Raw genomic sequence first — 20679 nt, 5'->3', positions numbered from 1 at the left:
CTAATATACAACCATTCATTGTGCTTAATTGTACATTTTTGGGACAGGCAAGACAGTTGCAGCATAGCTGCCCTCTATCAAATACTGGACAGTGCTTCAACCTACAAGGCTCTCTCATTCCTTTTTAAGAATAGTCTTTTGTTAACTCACTGGTCACTTCCTTATTTTTTTTTTCCATTTTGCTGGAAAATGGGTAGTTACCATGGAAATTGATGAAACATCTATTGATCACAGTGCTACGATCATTAGGTCTTCAGCTCCTCCCTGCTATTACAACAAGATGTTTTTACTTTATGAGCTAATATTTGCATTGAAGTAGTTTCAAGGCCCCATTTATCTTATTATAAACAAACTAAGATTGATTTGACAAAAGCATGCAGTTTGATAGTACTTGGTGCCTAGATTAAGTAGAGAATGGCACAATAAACATCTTTTACATTATCTGCTCTACAAAACAATCTTAAGACGACCAAGTGGGTTAGTTTTCCTTTTATGAATAATGTTTGGAACATTCTTCTCTGAAATACTTCAATGGGTGTTATTTAGTAGACAACATATTTTTTCATTTGAAAGATTCCCTAATGCTTTCTTTTACTTAAAATATGATTTTTACCTGCTGAGATTTTTTTTTTGAAGTGGCACAAATGGTATTTTGAAGGTGTCCTTCATCATTTGGTGCTAAAAGTTATGTGTGCTTAGGTCAGTTATCAGAAAGAAGACAAGAATCAGTAGCAAATGGAAATTGTTGTTGTTGTTGTTTAGATTATCCAATACAAACAATGTGACAGATGCCCCAGGATAGGATGAAAACAGATGTAAATTGTTTATGAAAGTGAATCCTTCAAATAATTTTAGTGATAGTAGCATCTGTAGGCAAACTCTGTATTTAAAATAAGCATGCCAGTATAAGGCCATTCTTAATACGGACAAGAGCTGTTCATTTAGTGACCTGCCATGTCCTCAATCCTGCATGGTTTATACACTTATAGTATGACATGTAGGCCATATTTATCTCAAATTTGGAAGGAAAGTTCCAGGCTGATAAGATGGCTTGTCCTAGATGTTGGCCAGGTTAGCTGGGTTAGAATCCAGCATCAGCTTGTTTCCAAAGCTGTAATGCTGATGAGTGATTGAGTTTCTCTATAATCATCCATTCATTTATTTAGGTTTGAAGCATGCTCCTCACTATGATTTATATCTCCAAATTTAATAACTGTCAGAGTAGTAAAGTAATTGAAATTAAGATACTTCAAATAGAAACATTTACTAAATGGATTGTTTTAAAGTAAAGAAAGAAAAGCTAGCAACTTCTCATGTTTGATTTTAAAGGTGGTGCCTCATTGGATCTTAAAGCCTGTCCTCCTAAACCATCGAAATGGATCCTAGACATGTCCTGGCTGAATTTGGTGGAACTTAGCAAACTTAGACAGTTTTCAGACATCCTTGATCAGGTACTACGTTCTTTGACTGTACTTAAGCTGCTGCCATGGTGAGCAGCTTTCAGACTCATCACTACAGTGTTTGTGGAGGAGAAGATGCTTCCTTCCTACACTGTCAGTCTCAGAAGGTATTGTACATGTTTGGCCTTCCTGTACTTGTCCATGGCCTGAAAACAGGAACACTCACTGAAGGCTGGATACACAGGAAGAAATGTGCTCAGGAAGTTTCACTGACACTGTCTCAGCCTTCATGTCCCTGTAAAGGCCTATCTATAGAAAAACTGATAGGTCCAATTAGAAAGAATAATTAAATACATGCATAATTCTGTATATGTGCTCTTTTTAGAGATTAAATGGAAAGAAATATAAACAGCCTTTTCTACTAAATTTTCCTTCTTATCCTTTGTCTCTCTCCTTGCTCTTCCTCTGTCCTTCCTTCCAGTTTCTTTTTAATTAGTCATCCAGGTCTGAACTTCATGCTGACGTTTGTCCCTTGATCTGTAGCTGTCATTGTTCTTTAAACCGTTCAGTTGCTCAAGATCATGTGCAGGAATCATGGAAGCTGAGTATAAAACAAGGCTGGAAGGAGGTTGTTCAAGATCTGGTGATCATAGAGAAGTGACAGTGACAGCTTGTTGACTGTATTCAGGGACAGATTGCAGGGGCTATGGATGTTTGTTTTGACTAAGAAATATCCTGAGATGGGATTTGAACTTCCATAGTTCAAGTCTACCAGATGTTTAAATTCTGATATGTTTTTATACTTTGGCTCACAACTGGTCATGTTTATTATCACAAACCTGTAATTTGGGTATAATCAATTGTTTTAGGAAAAATACCTTAATTTTGGAATTATTAACGTACTGCAGTTTATCCTTCCACCGGGATAGATCCAGGCCTCTTCTCTGGATCACTCTGATCAGAATTTGCTGCCTTTTGGAGAGAGTGTCACATGTGTGAAATCCTGCCCCATTATGAAGCCTTTGATGATTGAAACAGATTAATTTTTATTCTTATATGGTGCTTTCTGAGCATGAACCCAGAAAAATTCTTTTGATTAAACCAGGAAATATACTTGAAGCTTTCATCAAAGAGTTATCAGAGGATATAAGATTCTCTTAATTTATAGATGTGATTTGTTTGAGTGAAGCTTTTGACATGTTTGCCTCTGTGACACTAGTGTCCTCTTGTTTCTGGATTCCAGAGGGTAATGCACTGTGTGTTTTGCCAATTGCCTATAAGTAGCAGGTGTCTGCTCATCCATGTGATGATGATATTGGATGTAATCACTCAAATTACTTCAGATCGATAGAATATTGATCCCAAACCTGTTTATTCAATAACAAATATGTATTAAATGTCTTCCTTTGTGTCAAGAGTGATCATAGGAAATGAGGAAACATGAATGAATAAGGTCTGATTATAAGAGGATTTTGTAGAGCAATCAGACTTCTCTGAGATAATGAAAATGAGGCTCCATTGATTTTTCTTTATTTATAAATTCATTGCCATAAAGGCAGAGGTGAAATCAAGTATCTCTAGATTCTCCCTACCTTGGCAGCTAGCTATAGGCCAATGTTAACATAGACTGATTTGGGAGCAAGTGATATTTGATCTTAGACTTTTTGACACTAGGACATATAAAGTTTAAAAATAGTGAAGGTATATAGCTTACATATGCCTAGAATGGTCAGAAAGTTTAATAGAAAATGTCCATGAGCATTTACTGAAAGACTTTTGTGTAACATGACCCACTTCTTATCCCATGGTATTTTCAGATATCAAGAAATGAAAAAATGTGGAGAATTTGGTTTGACAAGGAAAACCCAGAGGAGGAACCTCTTCCAAATGCTTACGATAAATCGCTTGACTGCTTTAGACGTCTTCTTCTCATTAGGTCGTGGTGTCCCGATAGAACCATTGCCCAGGTAAAGTGTGTATTAAAAGGAAACCACAGAGAATGTTCTAAAGGAGGATTTTCCTTTAAGTTTAGAGAAGTATTTTGAATGTGATTATCAACCAGAATTTCCTTGTGAGCTTCCAAGCAGTTTTCTAGTGAAACAGATGTGATGAATGGGAACGTAAACGGTGAATGAAGCACCAAACTGAATACTTCCCTGAATGATTTCTTAAACCCCTTTGGTCCTAGTGCTGCAACAAAAGCAAATGAGAAAACCATGACTCTGAGCTTGGCACGTAAGAATCACATAAACGTAATGTATTATTCTCATGTATCATTTTACAATAACTCAGAAATGGTAGAGCTGCTCTATTTTACCAGCTGTAAATCAGCTCCTGTAGAAGCAAGAAAACCTCAGAAACATTAGTGAGAGAGCCATCTAGCAGGGCAGACACGGTGTCAGTTCCCTGGATAATGCCACAGCTCTAGTGAGAGGAATCAGGTTGTCCTAAAACTGAGTTCTGCACATGACTGAAATGTGAATCCTTCCTCCAAAAGCTTCATCTTCCCCAAGGCTTTTTATATTCTGGTCTTACATCTAGGCATTCACCCACTGCAGGGGCACAGGTCTTGCTTTCACAATTAAAACTTTAAAATTTAGCACAGGTAGACGTTGTAATGGCTTCTATAAAGCAATGATAGAACGAAATCTGCTGGACTCTGTATTCACCCTATTCTCTATCAAGACTAGTACAAAGTTTACAACTCGACTCAGGTACCACGAATCATAAAAACAGCTAGATCCAAAGGCTTATTAAGAAAAGAAAAATGAGTTTTGCCACTTAGGGCACTGAGGTCACTCATCTATTCAGTTTCCCTTATCAACTTTATTATTTCCACTCTGCCCCAATGAATGGTCCAACAATTGCCTTTTTTCAGGGTGGTATAGGAGGGAAGGTGTAAGTACAGTTGTTTATCCATCTCTACCTCCTTACCTACCTTCTCTTTTTCCACAGAAAACATTTAGTTTCAAAGTCAAAATGAAGGCCTTCAGACTCTTCTGGAACATTGACCCCTTTGTATGGCTTTGTTGTTCTCAGACAGGTCACAAGTATGGCTTCTTTTCTGCATGCTGTGTATCTTCTTGGTCACTCTGATACATCCTTTATATTCTAAAAGAAATGGCAAGAACATTCCATTTCCCAGCTTTTCAAGTCATCCAATGGCTTACCACAGCTCTTATAATCACACTGAATTCCCAAATAAAATCCAAGTAGTCCTCTGGCAATATATTACACCCTCTGAAATTTGTATCTGTATGAGTCTTTTTAAAATTTATTGCCAGATAGTTGCTACAAGGTATATATACTCTGTCCCCACTCCCCATTAGCAATATCAGGCTGCAACTGATTCACTGCAGTTTGTGTGGTGTGATGGTCCGCAGTAGGGAATGTCAGGTGGGTTGGCCACAGGAATACCACACTGTCAGAGGGTATCTAATGCTACATACACAGTGATGTCTAAAAAACATGCCACAAAGGGAGATCAGTCCATATGAGATAGCTTCTGAGTTCATTTTCCCTTCTACTCAAAGGTTGAGCCTGCTTAATTGAGACCAGATGGAGCAAAATGTTCTTTGGAGTTGGACAGAATCACTTGTGAAAATGTAGCACTGTATATTTATTTGTGCCAATGAGGTGTTAAGTTTTTATAGGTTGGCAGGCTGTGCAGAAGTCTGGCTGGCCCTCACCAAATCATCACTTACACAAATTGTACTGGATGTCCTCTGTACAGATGAGACAATTTATTCTTGTTTGCTCCAAAATTCCTGCACATGTGTTCACTGTGTAAAGTACATCCCACTATGACTTTCCTTTGTCTGGACAAGGCCCACCCACACTCTATGGTCAGCTTAAACGCTTGTTTGATAATAAGCAAGCTCTGATGCATTTCTGCAATAGCAATTGGTTTTGTCATTGTACATCCTCTGGAGAATGTCATTTATTTGCTATTACTTGGTCATTTTATGTCTAATCCTGAGGAGAAGCAGGATTCCCAAAGACAGGAGAATCACCTTGTCACTGTTTGGTAGGGCCACCTGACACACATCCTTGGACAGAGAAGGAGGCTGAAGTTTCATGACTGTTGTAAGACAGGGATTTATAGGGATGGGGAGACTCAGTAATGCCTGCTGGCTCAATGAGATGGTGCTTACTTTGGGCTGAGTTATGGAGGAGAGGAAATTTATTGTTACTCACACATGTTGTAGTTTTGTCTTGAGGCTTACATCACAGAATGAACAGCAAACCCTGGACTTGAAGCCAATCAGAAACAGTGGCCATGATCCTGAGAATGCCTCTCTTTCCCAGGCACAAGGATTTTATCAAAAAATTCTATCATAATTTCCATTTTACATAAAATAGCTTTCTTTATCAAGGAGTTAGAAAATGAAGGCTTGGCCTCCCCAGCAAAATTGATCAATGCCTCAGGTATCTTCTGAGCTAAGCATAACTTTTATATTTTTAATACATAAAAACAAAAAGAAGAATGATATTTTATGATGTGAAGACCATGTAACAGTCAAATTTCACTGTAATGTTTTTAAAGTTTTATCTTAATTATCAAATAATTGTACACATGTCTAGTATTTCATTACATGTGTACATTGTGGATTAGTCAAGTCAGGCTGTCAAGTTTATTGGAACAAAGTCACATCTTTCTTTTTTTTTAATGTATTATATCAAGCTGCGTTTGTGCTACAATGGATGGGTTAAATAATTGTAAGAGACCATGTAGTTAGAAAAGCTTCAGCGATTTGCTATGTGATGCCCTACTGTATTGCAGTGTCTTGTATGGCAGTGTCCACACTGCGTCTATGTTGATATGTATGGCGGTTTGGGTGGCATTGAGTCCCCCACCAGCTGAGCCACACTGAGAAGCTGCAGTGACGGCCTGTGCCTCTGGTGGAGCAGAACCTGCAGCTGTGGAATGACCAGACTTTGAATTGCTTCCTGCCTGCAGATCTTCAGTGACTTCAAATGTGTACATAGAGTAGATTTTTGATGGCATCAGTGGACATGTTAAGCAAATGTTTCAAGTACTTGCCAAAAGGATGCAGAAAAATACTTGGGCATGTAGAACAAGGTTAGAGGCTTTCATGCTGGATCTTGTCAATTTAGAAAACATGGAGACATAATGGCATATTGTGTCTCAAATTCAACTGGATTGAACTCTGCATCTTTAGAAAACCTCTTAACTACTCAAACCAGCAAAAGGGAGGAAGGCCTGAATGAGTGATAATTTCCATGACTCAGAGGCATAAATTGTGACTGGTTACTTCCTTCCAGTTGACTAGGTCTATTAGTGAGAAAAAACTCTGACCAGAAACTTCACAGCCCCCTAAGAAGCAAGGTTTGATTTCAGTAACTATACTGCACACTTCTTTCATCCTTAATATCTTGGTCTTCATTCTCAGAATGATTCTGCAGCCCAGGTCTTTGAGTTTACACTGGTAAAATGTTCATCATTCACAATTGTTACCTTTATATCTCAGGTCTGTCTGAAGCCTCAGAGTCAAGGGAAGCTCCATGTGAATTCCCCTGGGAATAGGATTGAGTACACTCATCACTGACTTTTAGAAAGGTTAAGTTAATATATTGACAGTTGGGTTCTGCTTGTATTGTAAGAAAGATTGATCTAGGGAATCTCATTGTGGAGACATGTGGATGTCACAAATGAGTTAAGAGAAGACACTGGAATTGGAGAAGAGTTTTTTTTAAAGGGGGCAACCCAGTTATTGTGAGGGAAAGAAGAGGGATTAAGGGTCATATGTCCTATATTGGCAGTTGAAAAAAATTGCTCTTTGACCTTTTAGAAAAAGAATAATAGGTATTACTTATGAAAGAAAATGAAGTTAAAAAAACCTGTGTTCTTATCAACATGGATTTCATTCAAAATTCAAACAAATTAATAATAGAAAGACAGAAACAAAAAGTAGAACGCGATGATGAAAATGATGAGCAGAAAGATTATCAAGTAACTATTTTAAAAATGAATTAACTGATTCATTAATAAGTGTAATTGTTATTCAATGATCATCTATTTGGTAAATACTAATTAAATTTCAGGCATTGTATTGTTGAACTATTGGGAATTGGGGTTAGAATCCTAAATGACAAAGTTTCCAAATCTTATGTAAACGGCAGAGAGCTATCAGTGTGCTGAGATGGGAGCCAGGGTCATTTACCTTAGGTTCTGAAGTTCTAACTGTGGTTTTGCCTAGCAAATAACGCAGCCTTTCGTAGCATAGCTTTGAAATGTACTGAAACAGCAAGCAAACACCAGGAAAAGAAGTCTCTGCGCCATTTCCCTAGCAGTTAACATGGATATCTTTGAGGTCATTTGCGGAAGTCAGACTGTGTTGTTATACACAAAGGGACTAGATGTATTTTCTTGACTTTGTACCGCTTTTGACAGGCTCGCAAGTACATCATGGACTCTTTGGGAGAGAAATATGTGGAGGGAATTATCCTGGACTTGGAAAAGACATGGGAGGAAGCTGACCCACGGACACCACTCATCTGCCTCCTGTCCATGGGCTCTGATCCCACAGATTCCATCACTGCTTTGGGGAAGAGGCTAAAAATAGAAACACGCTATGTGTCCATGGGCCAGGGCCAGGAGGTCCATGCGAGGAAGCTGTTGCACCAGACCATGGCAAATGTAAGGCCAAATGTCTAGATTCAAAAAAACCTTGAGATTGTGATATGGACACTGTAGATGATTTTATTTAAAATATCTCATAGATATGATATTCATGAAAATTTTTGCATAGTCCACACATTAAGTGACTATATGTAAAGAACCTCATATTTATAGAGTAATTCATGTGAAAATTAAGACTTACCATTTTAAGGCTCTAGTTTTTAATGTAGCTAGAGCCACAGGGAAGTTTCTTCTATAGTCTAGAGGTATATGTTTGGTTGCCAGTTGAGAACCTAGAAGGGAAGGAAAACTTAAAATTCTGTGTGCAAACTTTCTTCCAAGTGTTTTCAGTGTGGTTGTTTTCCACCCGAGGTGCTGGTTCCTCAGTCCAGACCCTGCCTGGTTTGCCCTCTACAGATCCAGCTTCTCATCTTGCCCTAGAGAGGTGTGGACACACTGGGCCTGTACCTCCTTTTTTCTGACTCCCCTCTCCTCTCTCTCCAGGCCAGATATCTTGCTCTTTGGTTTTTGTACCATTTTCTTCTCCTCTGCCTTTTTCAATCTTACACTTTCAGCCACTCTTGGCCACTCCCAGAAGCATCCTGAGTGTAGCTTAGGGTTCAGTTTTCTGGAATCTGTTTACATGTCATCAGTATTGTTTGTCACACTATCTTTGACTTTGGGATCATGTCTTATAGGCCTTTGATGTAGTTTTAATGGCACTGGGGGAGGGAACCGAGCTCAGCTTTACTTGTAAGTTCTGTTACTCTTTTCTCTGTTTTACTCTGGTTATTGCCATGAGTGATCTAAAGGATCATTGTGTCTATTGGCATGACAATGTGCTATGGGACAATTATGTGCAAAAATACCCCCAAATCACATTGTGTATCTCAAGTAAGCATTATTGAACTGTTAGAGTTGGCCTAGATTAATTTAAAGTGATTGCTATGCTTCTGTTTTAAATTTTAATGACATAATTTCTGAAGAAAGTTGTATTGAAATCTCCAGGTGAACGGAACTAACCTAATTTCCATCTGCTGCTGGTATTTCCTAGGGTGGATGGGTACTTTTACAGAATTGCCATCTGGGACTTGACTTCCTGGATGAACTAATGGACATCATTACAGAAACAGAGACTGTGCATGACACTTTCCGCCTGTGGATTACCACCGAGGTTCACAAGCAGTTCCCTATAACTCTCCTTCAGATGTCCATCAAGTTTGCCAATGAGCCACCTCAGGGCCTCCGGGCAGGCCTGAAAAGAACATATGGTGGTAAGTTGGGGAATGCTCCCGAGTCTGCAGGACTTGCACACAAGCTGTTTTCTTAAAGAAATTATAAAAGCAGAATTAGCAGATAGTACTCTTCCTTTGCCTGTCAGAGACTCGGTAGCTTGTATTGTGCTCCATGGAAAATGATGTGAATTGAGCCCATGAATTTCTACTTTCAGTTTTTTGTTCTTTCTAATATTGTTCTACTTAAGCCTGTGCCGGACACCTTTGTTGATTATGCCTCTCGACACCATACGTACATTAGTGTAGCAGTACAGCATCTTCTGAAAGGAAGGTCTGAGTTAAATGTGTGACCCGATCCATCTGATTAGGGTCATACATCAGAGCATCAGCTCCCTTAAAAATCAGACAATGGTGGAGCATGGACCATGTGGTAATCCCAGGACTCAGCAGGCTGAGGCAGGAGAATCATGAGATAAATGTCAGCCTGAGTTACACAGTAGGTTTAAACACCCCGAGTGACACAGTAGGACTATGTCTTAAAAAAAACAGAATGAAAACAAAAGTGAAGAAGAACAACAACAAAAACTAAAGTGTCAACAGACAAGGCCAAGATGACCCTCCTGTCACAAATGGACCTGAAATGATGCTTTTGTCTTCCCTTTCTTTGCCTCTTCCTACCAGGCCTGGAACTCACGGTCTTGTAAGGAACCTGGAGATTGGGGATAGGAACCTTCATCTTGTCCCTGCTTATTGACAGTTGTCTTAGTCACATACTTTGTTCACTCAAAAACTTGTCAATTTTCATATGTAAAGTAGGCTCAGTAAAAGCTGTCTAGGAGATAACAGTGGGAGCAGGGGCAGTCTCTGGCTCTTTTTCTGGCTTGGGAAACCCTCCTCCTCATACTGGGTCACCTTGTATAACCTTAGGTGCTTAGTGTTACCGTAGCTTGATATTCCATGTTTTGTTGACATCCATGGAGGCCTGCCTTTTCTTGAACAGAATCAGAGGAGGAGTAGATTGGGGGGTGGGGACAGAGAGGGGAAAGGAGAAAGGGCAGGGAGGAGATGAGGGAGGAAAAACTGTGGCCCGGATGTAAAACAACTAAATAAAATAAAAAAAACAACCTATCTAGGAGGATACAAGTATAATGAAAATATTTAATAGTAATAATGTGATTATATTCCAATTAAAATCTACAGTAATGCTTAAGGGAATTGCTAATAAGAGTCAAACTGCCAATCTATAAGATAATATGGTGATGAAATAAAGCTTGAAAGGTAATGGTAATAGAAATTGGTATGTATAATATAATTTATTAATGTACAATAATTATTTGGGCCATGTACTTGGACTGAAATGGGCTTTTACATACATTAATTAATAAATTAAATTAATGTATGCTCCAAGTATATACCTCAGATATTAATATAGTTATTATTAACTCATAATAATAGTGGTATTCACTTTATAGCCATTTTCCTTTCATCTCTGTTTTATTCTCACACTATCTTGCAGGATTTGTAAAAACTTGTCTCATGTTAGCAAGCCTTCCCCTGACCTAGGCTTTTAGCAGATGTTTCAAGGAGAAATAGTCTCCAAACAGTCTAAATTCAAACGATAATCTATAGGAATGTAATAAAAAGCAGTGTAAGTAACTAGAGCTTAGCATAAATAATTTGCCAGAATGGTTTCTTATAAAAGGAATAATAAATGAAAGTGCCTGAGAGATGATATGTTCTTCCATCTGCCCGACCACAACAGGTGTGAGCCAGGACCTGCTGGATGTGAGTGTGGGGGCCCAGTGGAAGCCCTTGCTGTATGCCGTGGCCTTCCTACACTCTACTGTCCAGGAGAGGCGCAAGTTTGGCCCCCTAGGGTGGAATATCCCCTATGAATTTAACCAAGCGGACTTCAATGCCACTGTGCAGTTCATTCAAAACCACCTGGATGATATGGACATCAAGAAGGTACTGCTGAGCCTGCTGCTTCCTACCATGATGTGTACTGAACATATGCGGCCAGCCTCACACAATGGTCCAGCTTTGGGGGTGAATCTTATGAGGGTTTGATAAGGTTGCAGGGTATTCTAAAGGCGTGTCCACTTGTGTCATATCTGCTTCTTGATTTTAGGAACTGGAAATATTTTATTAGCCATTTCTTTCTCAAAGGCAAGTTCATAAGACAACCTGAAAGGACCTGTGGCAAGAGGGGAGCAAAACTCTGGAAATAAAGACAAGAGTTCAGATTACACTTAAGGTTTTTTTTTTTTTTTTTTAGAAATGCAGAAGTATTTTCAAAACTTTTAAGGATTGGGAGACCACTCAGTTGTTAAAAACACACTGCTCTTGCAGAAGATCCAAGTTCAGTTCCTAGCACTCTTGTTCAGGTGACTCATAACTGCTCACAACCCCAGCTTCAGAAGATTGACACCTTCTTCTGGACTCCTCCAGCACATCCACTCCCCTACCACATATACACAGGCATAATTAAAAAATAGACATAAATTATTAAAAGTAAACTTTTGAAGTATTGATGTGTGGAAACACGAATTTCAGGAGAGTCTATTTGAAGTTATGAATGTGACCTTGGAGTCACTCTTCACATCGGCTCATTGGATTCCTTTTCCACACTGTCTGTATCTTGAAATGACTAAGAATGACTGTGTTGTTGACATTGATGATGACAAATACAGGGGTGTGCATAATTGTTTGTGGTGAATGCTCCCAGGGTGTGTCCTGGACCACTGTCCGCTACATGATTGGAGAGATTCAGTATGGAGGCAGAGTCACCGATGACTACGATAAGAGGTTGCTGAACACATTTGCAAAGGTTTGGTTCAGTGAAAACATGTTTGGACCAGATTTCACCTTTTACCAAGGATACAACATTCCCAAATGCAGCACAGTGGATGGCTATCTTCAGTATATACAGGTTCGTTTGCTTTAAGACTTTAGCTGTGGAACAAAACTTTGCTGCTCTTGGACCCTTACAAAATTTATTGACACTATTCATACTGTTTTGAAAATTAATTGTAAAGACAGTGGAAGCAAAGGTTTCTGCTGTGAATGCTTTCTTTATAGTTTTATCACCTCTTGATTGTCATGCTTATCTTTGCTCTGAGAAGCAAGTTGTGTGCAAATCCCTTTTGCACACTCCTCTGTTCTAATGGCTTGGGGGGTGGATTTTCATTGGTGAGATGACAGATTAGGCCAATGTATAGAGAAGTCATGTGGGGGGCTCTCTGCTCATGAGACTTCAGCTACTACACTTGTAGACCAAGGAAAGTTTCTGGACTCAGTTGATCCTACTTTCCACCAAGGTGTTTAGTCCTTGACACTCATCCTTAGCCCAGGCCTAAGGCACGATATAGATATGGCATCCACAAACTTGCCTTGCATGAGCCCTTTGTTTAAAGACAGAATTTCTTAACTCTGGCAACATTGACATTTATGACCAGGTTAGTCTTTGTTGTGCATTGTAGGATGTCGTGCATGGTCCCTGTCCTCTACCTACTAAATGCCAGTAGTATGCCCTACCTGATTTTAAGATCAATAAATGTTTCCAGGTGTTGCCAAATGATCCTTGGTGGAAAAGCTGCCTTTGGCGGAGGAGTACTGCTGTAGGACAGAGTAATATAGATTTTGATAGGGCAGTCAGAACTATGCAAGGAAAGATTATCTAGTGTTGAAGATATCTACATTCCCTTTCTGTGCCCTGAATGCATTAGATAATGATTTAGCAGTTGCTTTGGCCTCTGTCTTAGATTTATCTCAGTGTAAATAAACTAAAGCATAGCACCCCAAAGGGATACATTTATCAGTATATTTATAGGGTTTTGAAGTATAAATGTAATGAGTTTGTCATATATTACCACTTCTACACTTTTATTAATTCAAATCAACAAATAACATTTGCCTTACTCTACTGTGTGTGTCTTTAAATCAATAGCAGTGAATAGAAAAGTGTCTGAGACATCGTAAATTTAAGGATACCTGTATCTGCATTTCTAAATACATACCTCATTCCACAATGAAACTGAGGTAGATTATAAGAAGTTATGTGAAAGGGATAAAATAAGGCAGAGGAAGGGAGGCAGACTAGTAATAAGATAATAAAGTTAAGGGATGAGATCCACATCTAGAAATACATGTCAAATTATAGGTACATTTTCCTTTCCCAGTGGTTGAGGAGACTTCCTGCTTGATTGTTCTGTTTCTGGTTGTGTCTCATTGTCTCGTTCTGTTTTTCTCTGTTGTGTTCTATTTCCTATTCACCATTTTTCTCCCTAGGACAGAACAGTTTCCACCCTCAGTCTTATTTGAGCTATGCTTCCTAAAACTCTGATTTCCTGCCATTTGTATCAATACAATAGCCATTAATTATACAACTTTCATATAAAACGATTTTAACTGGACTATCCGAAAAAGCTCCCTTTTTGTCTTGCATGTGTGTGTAAGAAGTCTGTGTCTCCAGGTAAATTTTGCTACAGTTTGTTTTTTGTTTCTCAGTGTTACAACTTTTCATTTCGGGTATGTGTAGGAGAAATTATTAGGGTTGGTAGCGGGTCACAAGTGAGACATAAGTAAGTGTTTATCCTAATCGAAACCTTTTTATTTCCTGACTCTATAATTTAATTGATGATATCGGTGTATGCTTATCTGGGGTTTTTGCTGTTCAGAGCCTGCCTGCCTACGACAGCCCAGAAGTGTTTGGGCTGCACCCCAATGCCGACATTACTTACCAGAGCAAGCTGGCCAAGGATGTGCTGGACACCATCCTGGGCATCCAGCCTAAGGACAGCTCCGGTGGAGGGGACGAGACGCGGGAGGCTGTAGTGGCCCGCCTGGCTGATGATATGCTGGAGAAGCTTCCAGAAGATTACAGCCCTTTTGAAGTGAGTCCATGAAATTCTGGCATCTGCCTCAGATGACTGTTTGTCGGGGAGTGAGGAGGAAGGAAGCAGGGCAAAATTAAGCTTCTGAAGTGAAAGATAACATTCAGAACTAAGGGAGCTTCTTGACAAACTGCAAAAGGAAAACCATGAAGAAACTTTACATTAATGTCAGTGTTTATTACTTGCTGATATGTGTCTTGCTGGATTAGTGTTACTTTGTAGAGCCTTCCTTGAGGTTCTTCATAGTGCCATTGTTTAAATGAAAGCATTGGACTATCAGAGTGAAGGACCAGTTAGTTATGTGTACATGCTTGTGTGTATATGTGTGTGAGTGTGTGTGTATGCATGTGTGTGTGTGTGTGCATGTGCGTGTGTATGTGTGTGACTTAATGCACACTTACAATGCAGGTCTTCTTCATTTCAGGGAGGCTGCATTTTCTGGCATCACTCTGCTGTTTTTTATATAACTAACTTTAAAAACTGATTCTTTTGGTATATAGATGGCTTCTAAGCAGTTTATAATCATGGAAGTTAATGTTTTAGCATTCAGTGCATTTTTTTTTAAAGAAAATTACTCTGATATGGTTTAGAAATCTTTAATGAAACAAGAAGTGAGTTATTTTTCATATGGTCTAAGAGGTGCCTGCAAGACACAGTGCCTGGCCACACACAAGTGGCTTTGGCATCCTGTCATTTCTACTGAGCAGACTATTTTGGCGACTAAAACTGTGCTCAAGGGTCTCTTGACAAGGGAATAATTTCCCTGGGAGAATCTCTGATCACTCGTTTGGAGAAAATCAATACTGTTTCCAGCTTTCATAAGGTCTCTTTATTACAGTGTTGGAAGAGAGGCCATTGCATCTACTGGAGGTCGAAATATTTATGAAGCAATTAAAATATCTGAAATAGAATAATTCTCTAACAAAACATGGTAACTAGATTTCTGAAGAGACATTCTTTTGCAGAATTTGTCAGAACCACTCTAGCATAAAATAGTCCAGCCTCACACATTATCTGCTAAATAGAAGATTCTCAACAAATACCTATAAAATAGAAAGGAATGAACAGGTATCTGTGCTTATAGAAAAAAAAAACAGAGTGCTTTAAAAATAGATGTCTAGTTATTTGAGACAACTGGCCCAGTGATTTCGTACATGAACACACTGTCTGCATGTATTCTCACATATGTCACATTGGCAGGGAATAAATAATTCCTAGTAAGTTCATTTGATAAAGTGGTTATATACACTTTATAATATAGCTATATACATTTTTCAGGTTCCTCTGAATTAATGGCTCCCTGTTCTTTTTCACATGTTCTATACAATATATGCTTTTGTCATGTACAAGATACTTGCTTTCTTATATCTGCTTTTTTATTTTGTTGTGGAAAAACTAAAAGCTTATTATTTGTGGCATTGTAAAATGCAGGGCTTATTTAGAATCCCAGGGCACAATCCTATGCTACCGCAGTAGCTATCTAGTTCCTAATGTGCACTTCGAATGTCTCCATGGAAGGTGAAAGACAGATTGCAGAAGATGGGGCCGTTCCAGCCCATGAACATTTTCCTCAGGCAGGAGATTGACAGGATGCAGAGGGTGCTCAGCCTCGTCCGCAGCACCCTGACTGAGCTGAAACTGGCTGTGGATGGCACCATTATCATGAGCGAAAATCTGAGAGATGCTCTGGATTGCATGTTTGATGCCAGAATCCCTGCTCGATGGAAAAAGGTAAGAACAGTCCTATTCCTGCTTTGTGAGTGGCTATAACCACAGTGGGGAACACTGGAGAGTGGGGGTCATCGAAGAGCCACTGACTTAGTTTGGTTCCACAGTGGGGAACACTGGAGAGTGGGGGTCATCGAAGAGCCACTGACTTAGTTTGGTTCCTGGGCTTAGTGATGCTTAGGGGCCATTCTTCAGTCTGTGCTTGTCTACCAAATTTAATTTTAAAATAAAAAAGGTTTATTTATTTATTTTATGTGGACCTTGGTGCTTGAGTCTATAAATGTGGTTCACACACATACAGGTGCCCACAGAGTCACAATAGGTCATCAGATCCCCTTTATATGGAGTTACAGGCAGTTGTAAGCCACCAAATGTGGGTGCTAGGAACTGAACCCAGGTCCTCTGCAAGAGCAGGAAGTGCTCTTAATCACTGGGCCAGCTCTCCCTTTATTTATTTACTATTTTAAAATAATTACAGCATGCCCTTTCATCCTCTTCCTTTCTGCTCCTCCCATTCACCCACACCCCTGTTCCTGAGTTTCCTCTTCTTTAGCCATTGTTGTTACACATGCATACAAATGAATAACTATATGACTACAATCTGCTGTGCCTGGGCAGTGTTTTCTGCATGTGTATGTGTCTGGGCTTGATCACTAGGTATTATATAACCAGTCAGGGCCTCATCTCCCTCTCTCAGCAGTTGGTAATCTCTTGCAGCTCTTCACCTAGGAGTGGGGCCCACGAGATTTCCTCATGAACATTGGGATATCAACTGTTGTTGACATTGTGCAGGTCTTGTCTGGGCAGCTGTGTTGTTGAGATTTCATGGGTACAGCTTTCCTGCTATAGGTAGAAGGCACAATCGTACAGCAGGCTTCCCGGTCCTCCGTCTATTCTTGTCTTTCTACTCTCCTCTTTGATGTTCCCTGAGCCTTAGATTCGGGGATTGTGTTGTACCAACTGGAGCTGAGCACCTCGTGGTTTGTTGCTCTCTGCATTTTGATTAGTTATGGCCTTCTATAATGGTCTACTTTTGCTGTAAAAAGAGACTTCTTTATGAGGGTAGGATCTATACTTGTCTATGAGTATAAGGATGGATATTTGCAATACAGTTATGTTGCTTTAGGAAAGTGAAAGCAGTAGGTTTTCCTCACAGGTCTATGGCCTCTCCAGCTATAGTGAGCTGGCTACTTTTATAGTATCAGAAATGATTTCCTTCCTGCCAAGTAGGCTTAAATTCAATTAGGCAGCTGTTGGTAACACCCAAGATGAATGTGCTACTATGTTACCATTCTAGGAATGTTTTTGGTCCAGTCATAATTTTGCTTCATAGGTTTTACAGCTGGATAAGACTCCTGGATGCTCCTCTTCCCTTGATATCTTGTGCAAGAGTGAGTCCTCAGGGCTGAATCTTCTGATCAGTTTCTGATCTATTACTCCAAGTCCTGCATCAAAAATGCATCATGTCTTCAGCAACAAAGCCTTAACTTTGAGTTCTGGGAGACACTCAAGTGTATAGGCATAGCCTATATTGTTTGGGGTGGTGTCTCTTGGACTCTTGTGACCACCAACCTGAAAGAACATTTCTCATGCATGGTACTAGAGTGTTTGTTAGATAGTCCATGACTCTGGGGATGCACATTATCACCTCAAGTTGCATAAATTCTTTAAGCTATAGGTTATGGTTAGAGAATGAAATGGGAGACAGGAATTTTGGGGGTGGTATAGACTAGCCTGATTGTGAAGATTCAATATTTGGCTCTTTTCCTCCTTGGTTTCAAAAAGTAAAGGTCAACACAGTGTTGGAAGATTATAGAGCATTTACTGAAAAGGCTACTGTTAGAGAATATGTATGATATTGGCTGACAAGAGAGTTTCTTAAAATAGAACCTAAAACTAGCAGTTTACCCATAGACAGTGCTGCAATGGGCAGCTCATCCTCTAGAAGCTACTGAGCAAGCTGTGTGTTCCCTACAGACACTTCAGTCCTAAACAAAACAGGAAGTGCTTGGCTCCCTGATAGGAATCTATGTATTTCCTGAAAGTGCTGTGATGTTCCGAAAAGCTGTTGTCCCATATATGACACACTGAATCATATTTTCACATATTTTAGGAAATGCTAAATTTACCAACTTTGATATGTGTCTCAGAAGTCAAGTGGGCCCCTTGTTCCATCAAATTACTCTGTGAGAACCTAGTGGAGACCCTGAGATCTGAAAGCTGTGCCACCTGGAACATAGGGACTCCAAAGTTATCGTAGCAGAGGGCAGATGAACGGTCAAGGGAACTAGATGTAGGCTTCATAGCCAGGAGCTGTGCCATGGCTTTTCCACTTAACCATCCATGAATCAGTATTTGAGCCAGAGACCCAATCTAACTGTTTGGGAGCCTGGAAAGCATAGAAAGCTCATGGGCAGTTTGATAACCTATATTTGGAACTTTCTCCAGCCAAATAAGTTTCTTTACTTTGTTAGTATGAGAGGAAGGGGGTAGAGGTATCCAGAGGGTTATATAAATGGAACTTTCAAGCAATAGAATGTAATTTCAGGAATATAGAAAGAGAATGCTTCCCAAGAAAACAATATTTGATGATGAATGTATCTGGGGCTTGAATGTGGGAGTAGAGAAATAAAGAAATATGTTCTGGAGGCTTCTTAGAGCTGAGATGATCATTAGTTGAAAAGGTATTATGCTAAATGAATCATTCTTATGGATGCTGATGTTGCCTTGCTCATAAGATTGCATGGTGTGTGGCCAGTGTCATGTAAGTGCTTGTGGTTATTAGCAAGACTGAGCCATTACTAATGACTCCCAGCTCCACTACTGCTGTTGTCACCCCATCACTCCCACTGCCATCTCCTCCACCATGTCTGCTTCTACTGCCCCTGTTGTGGCCACCACCACGACTACCAGCACCAGCACCACTTCTTCCTCCAGTATGGCCACCTTCACCACAGTCATCTTCAGTTCTTCTACCTCCACCACTTCGAACACGATCACCACCGTCGCCATTTTGAGTATCTGAGTTACTGAGTGTAAGTGTAAGCCAGCATGACCACCAGCGGATGATCATTAGGTGACAGACGCCAGAATGGATAAGATGGAATGTATAGGCACAAGACACCTGGGAAGAAAATGCTTCCAAAGTGAAGAGCAGATAACAAAGAGGATAAGGGCATTCGTGACAGCCCTTGTTTGGAGGGCTATGGTGTACAAGGAAGACAGAAGGCTATAAAGTCTGCCCTGCAGGAGGCTGATGTCAGTATATAGAAGATGTGGAGGCAATGCTTAGGGAAGAGGTGTGGGTCCAGAGGTATCTCCTGTTCAAGGCACTAGATGCTAAAGATGAAGTATGAAGGACTGGGAGATCAGATTGTTGAGGATGGGGCCAGGCTGAGAATACAGAGGGAGGCACTAGATAGAGGTGAGATGGACAGAAGGAGGTTTTGGGAGGCTTGCATTTCTTCAGCAAAATAGAAAGGCATCTTGACAGGATTAGAAGTAGCAGTGTCTGGGGAAAGATTTTTTTTTTAGGACAGAGATGCTGTGTTAGTAAGTAACAGTGCTTGCTAACAGAAGCATGAGGACCCGAGTTCAAAACCCCAGCACCCATGTTAAAATTCATACATGCATGGAATCACACGCCTGTACCTCATCACTGGGGAATGTAGACAGGCAGATCCTGAGAGACTGCAGGCTTCCAGTTCAGTGAGAGAGCCTGTCTCAGACAGTAAGGTGGAGAGTGGGGAGTAATAGAGCAAGACACCTGATGTGCCCTGGTTTCTTAAAGTGTGCAGTGTATGTGAGTATAGGCACACCCACACAATGACATGACATGAGTGCAACACACACACACACACACACACACACACACACACACACACACACACCACACTCACAAGGCTTATCAGTGCTGAGCCTCACATATCTTACCCAGATATTGACCAATATTTGGCAACTAGGACTTCTTGTTTTCGTCTCCACCTTATTTGACGATGTCACTATGCTTCTTGAGTCACATAGCCTGGGAACTCTGAATCAGCATTGACCAGAGCTCCTTTCCTTCTTTCTCACCTTTCACAAATTTATTGCAAAGGCCTGAACACTTCCCATTTAAACTCCCATTCTTACTGCTGACAGATGGAGAACCTTCCAAGTCACTGGCCTTGCAAATTTGTTCCCTCTAAGCCATCTCACTCAGCCCTGCCAGCTCCTGAGAGGCACTGGAACAGAACAAGAGTTTTTGCAGGTGGCAGCCTCTCATTTAAGAGCCCCTTTACTCTGAGGCCAAATGTGATTTTTAGCACATTTTTTTATCTAACATACCTATAAAGGTAGGGTAGAATGAGCTACCTAATTCTTAAATTATGATCATTTTATACAGTTTTCTTCCATTAATGTTACTATCAGTCTGTAGAATTACAGAAGCTCTTGAAATATAGGCAAATTAATTGTAATGATATTTAAAATTCAAGTGGGATACCTACCCAAGTTGATTACGACATTTATTCCTACTGAAAATGTTGCAATTACAGTGAAATGTTATAACCTATGATTTGCAGATTCTTCCCCACGGTGCTGCTCCTGTTGCATTAATGACATCCATGCCCGTTGTCATAAAGGAAATTACTCAAGTGAATTTGGGGAGAAAGTTAGGAGCAACACGTACAGATAAATTGTGGATGGTAAAGGGAGCTAGGTTTCCCTTTCTGCTCCTTAACGAGATACACACTCAAGAGCACAACTGTTGTTTACTTCATTAAAATAGGCAGAGAATG

General features: G+C 40.0%; 1 protein-coding gene across 1 annotated transcript in view; it reads left to right on the top strand.

The window, feature by feature from the left end:
* Dnah5 (dynein axonemal heavy chain 5) overlaps window positions 1–20679 on the top strand; it is a 232373-nt gene that overhangs the window by 197583 nt on the left and 14111 nt on the right. The window contains exons 69-76 of the mRNA XM_028868160.2: window positions 1330–1451; window positions 3218–3367; window positions 7816–8061; window positions 9098–9317; window positions 11041–11246; window positions 12007–12210; window positions 13958–14173; window positions 15692–15904. Coding sequence (XP_028723993.1) covers window positions 1330–1451; window positions 3218–3367; window positions 7816–8061; window positions 9098–9317; window positions 11041–11246; window positions 12007–12210; window positions 13958–14173; window positions 15692–15904 — 1577 coding nt within the window. The remainder of the gene's footprint in view (window positions 1–1329; window positions 1452–3217; window positions 3368–7815; window positions 8062–9097; window positions 9318–11040; window positions 11247–12006; window positions 12211–13957; window positions 14174–15691; window positions 15905–20679) is intronic.

Source organism: Peromyscus leucopus, chromosome 11 (assembly GCF_004664715.2).
Source record: "Peromyscus leucopus breed LL Stock chromosome 11, UCI_PerLeu_2.1, whole genome shotgun sequence".
NCBI lineage: Eukaryota > Metazoa > Chordata > Mammalia > Rodentia > Cricetidae > Peromyscus > Peromyscus leucopus.
This window is presented reverse-complemented; position numbering and strand designations above follow the sequence as displayed.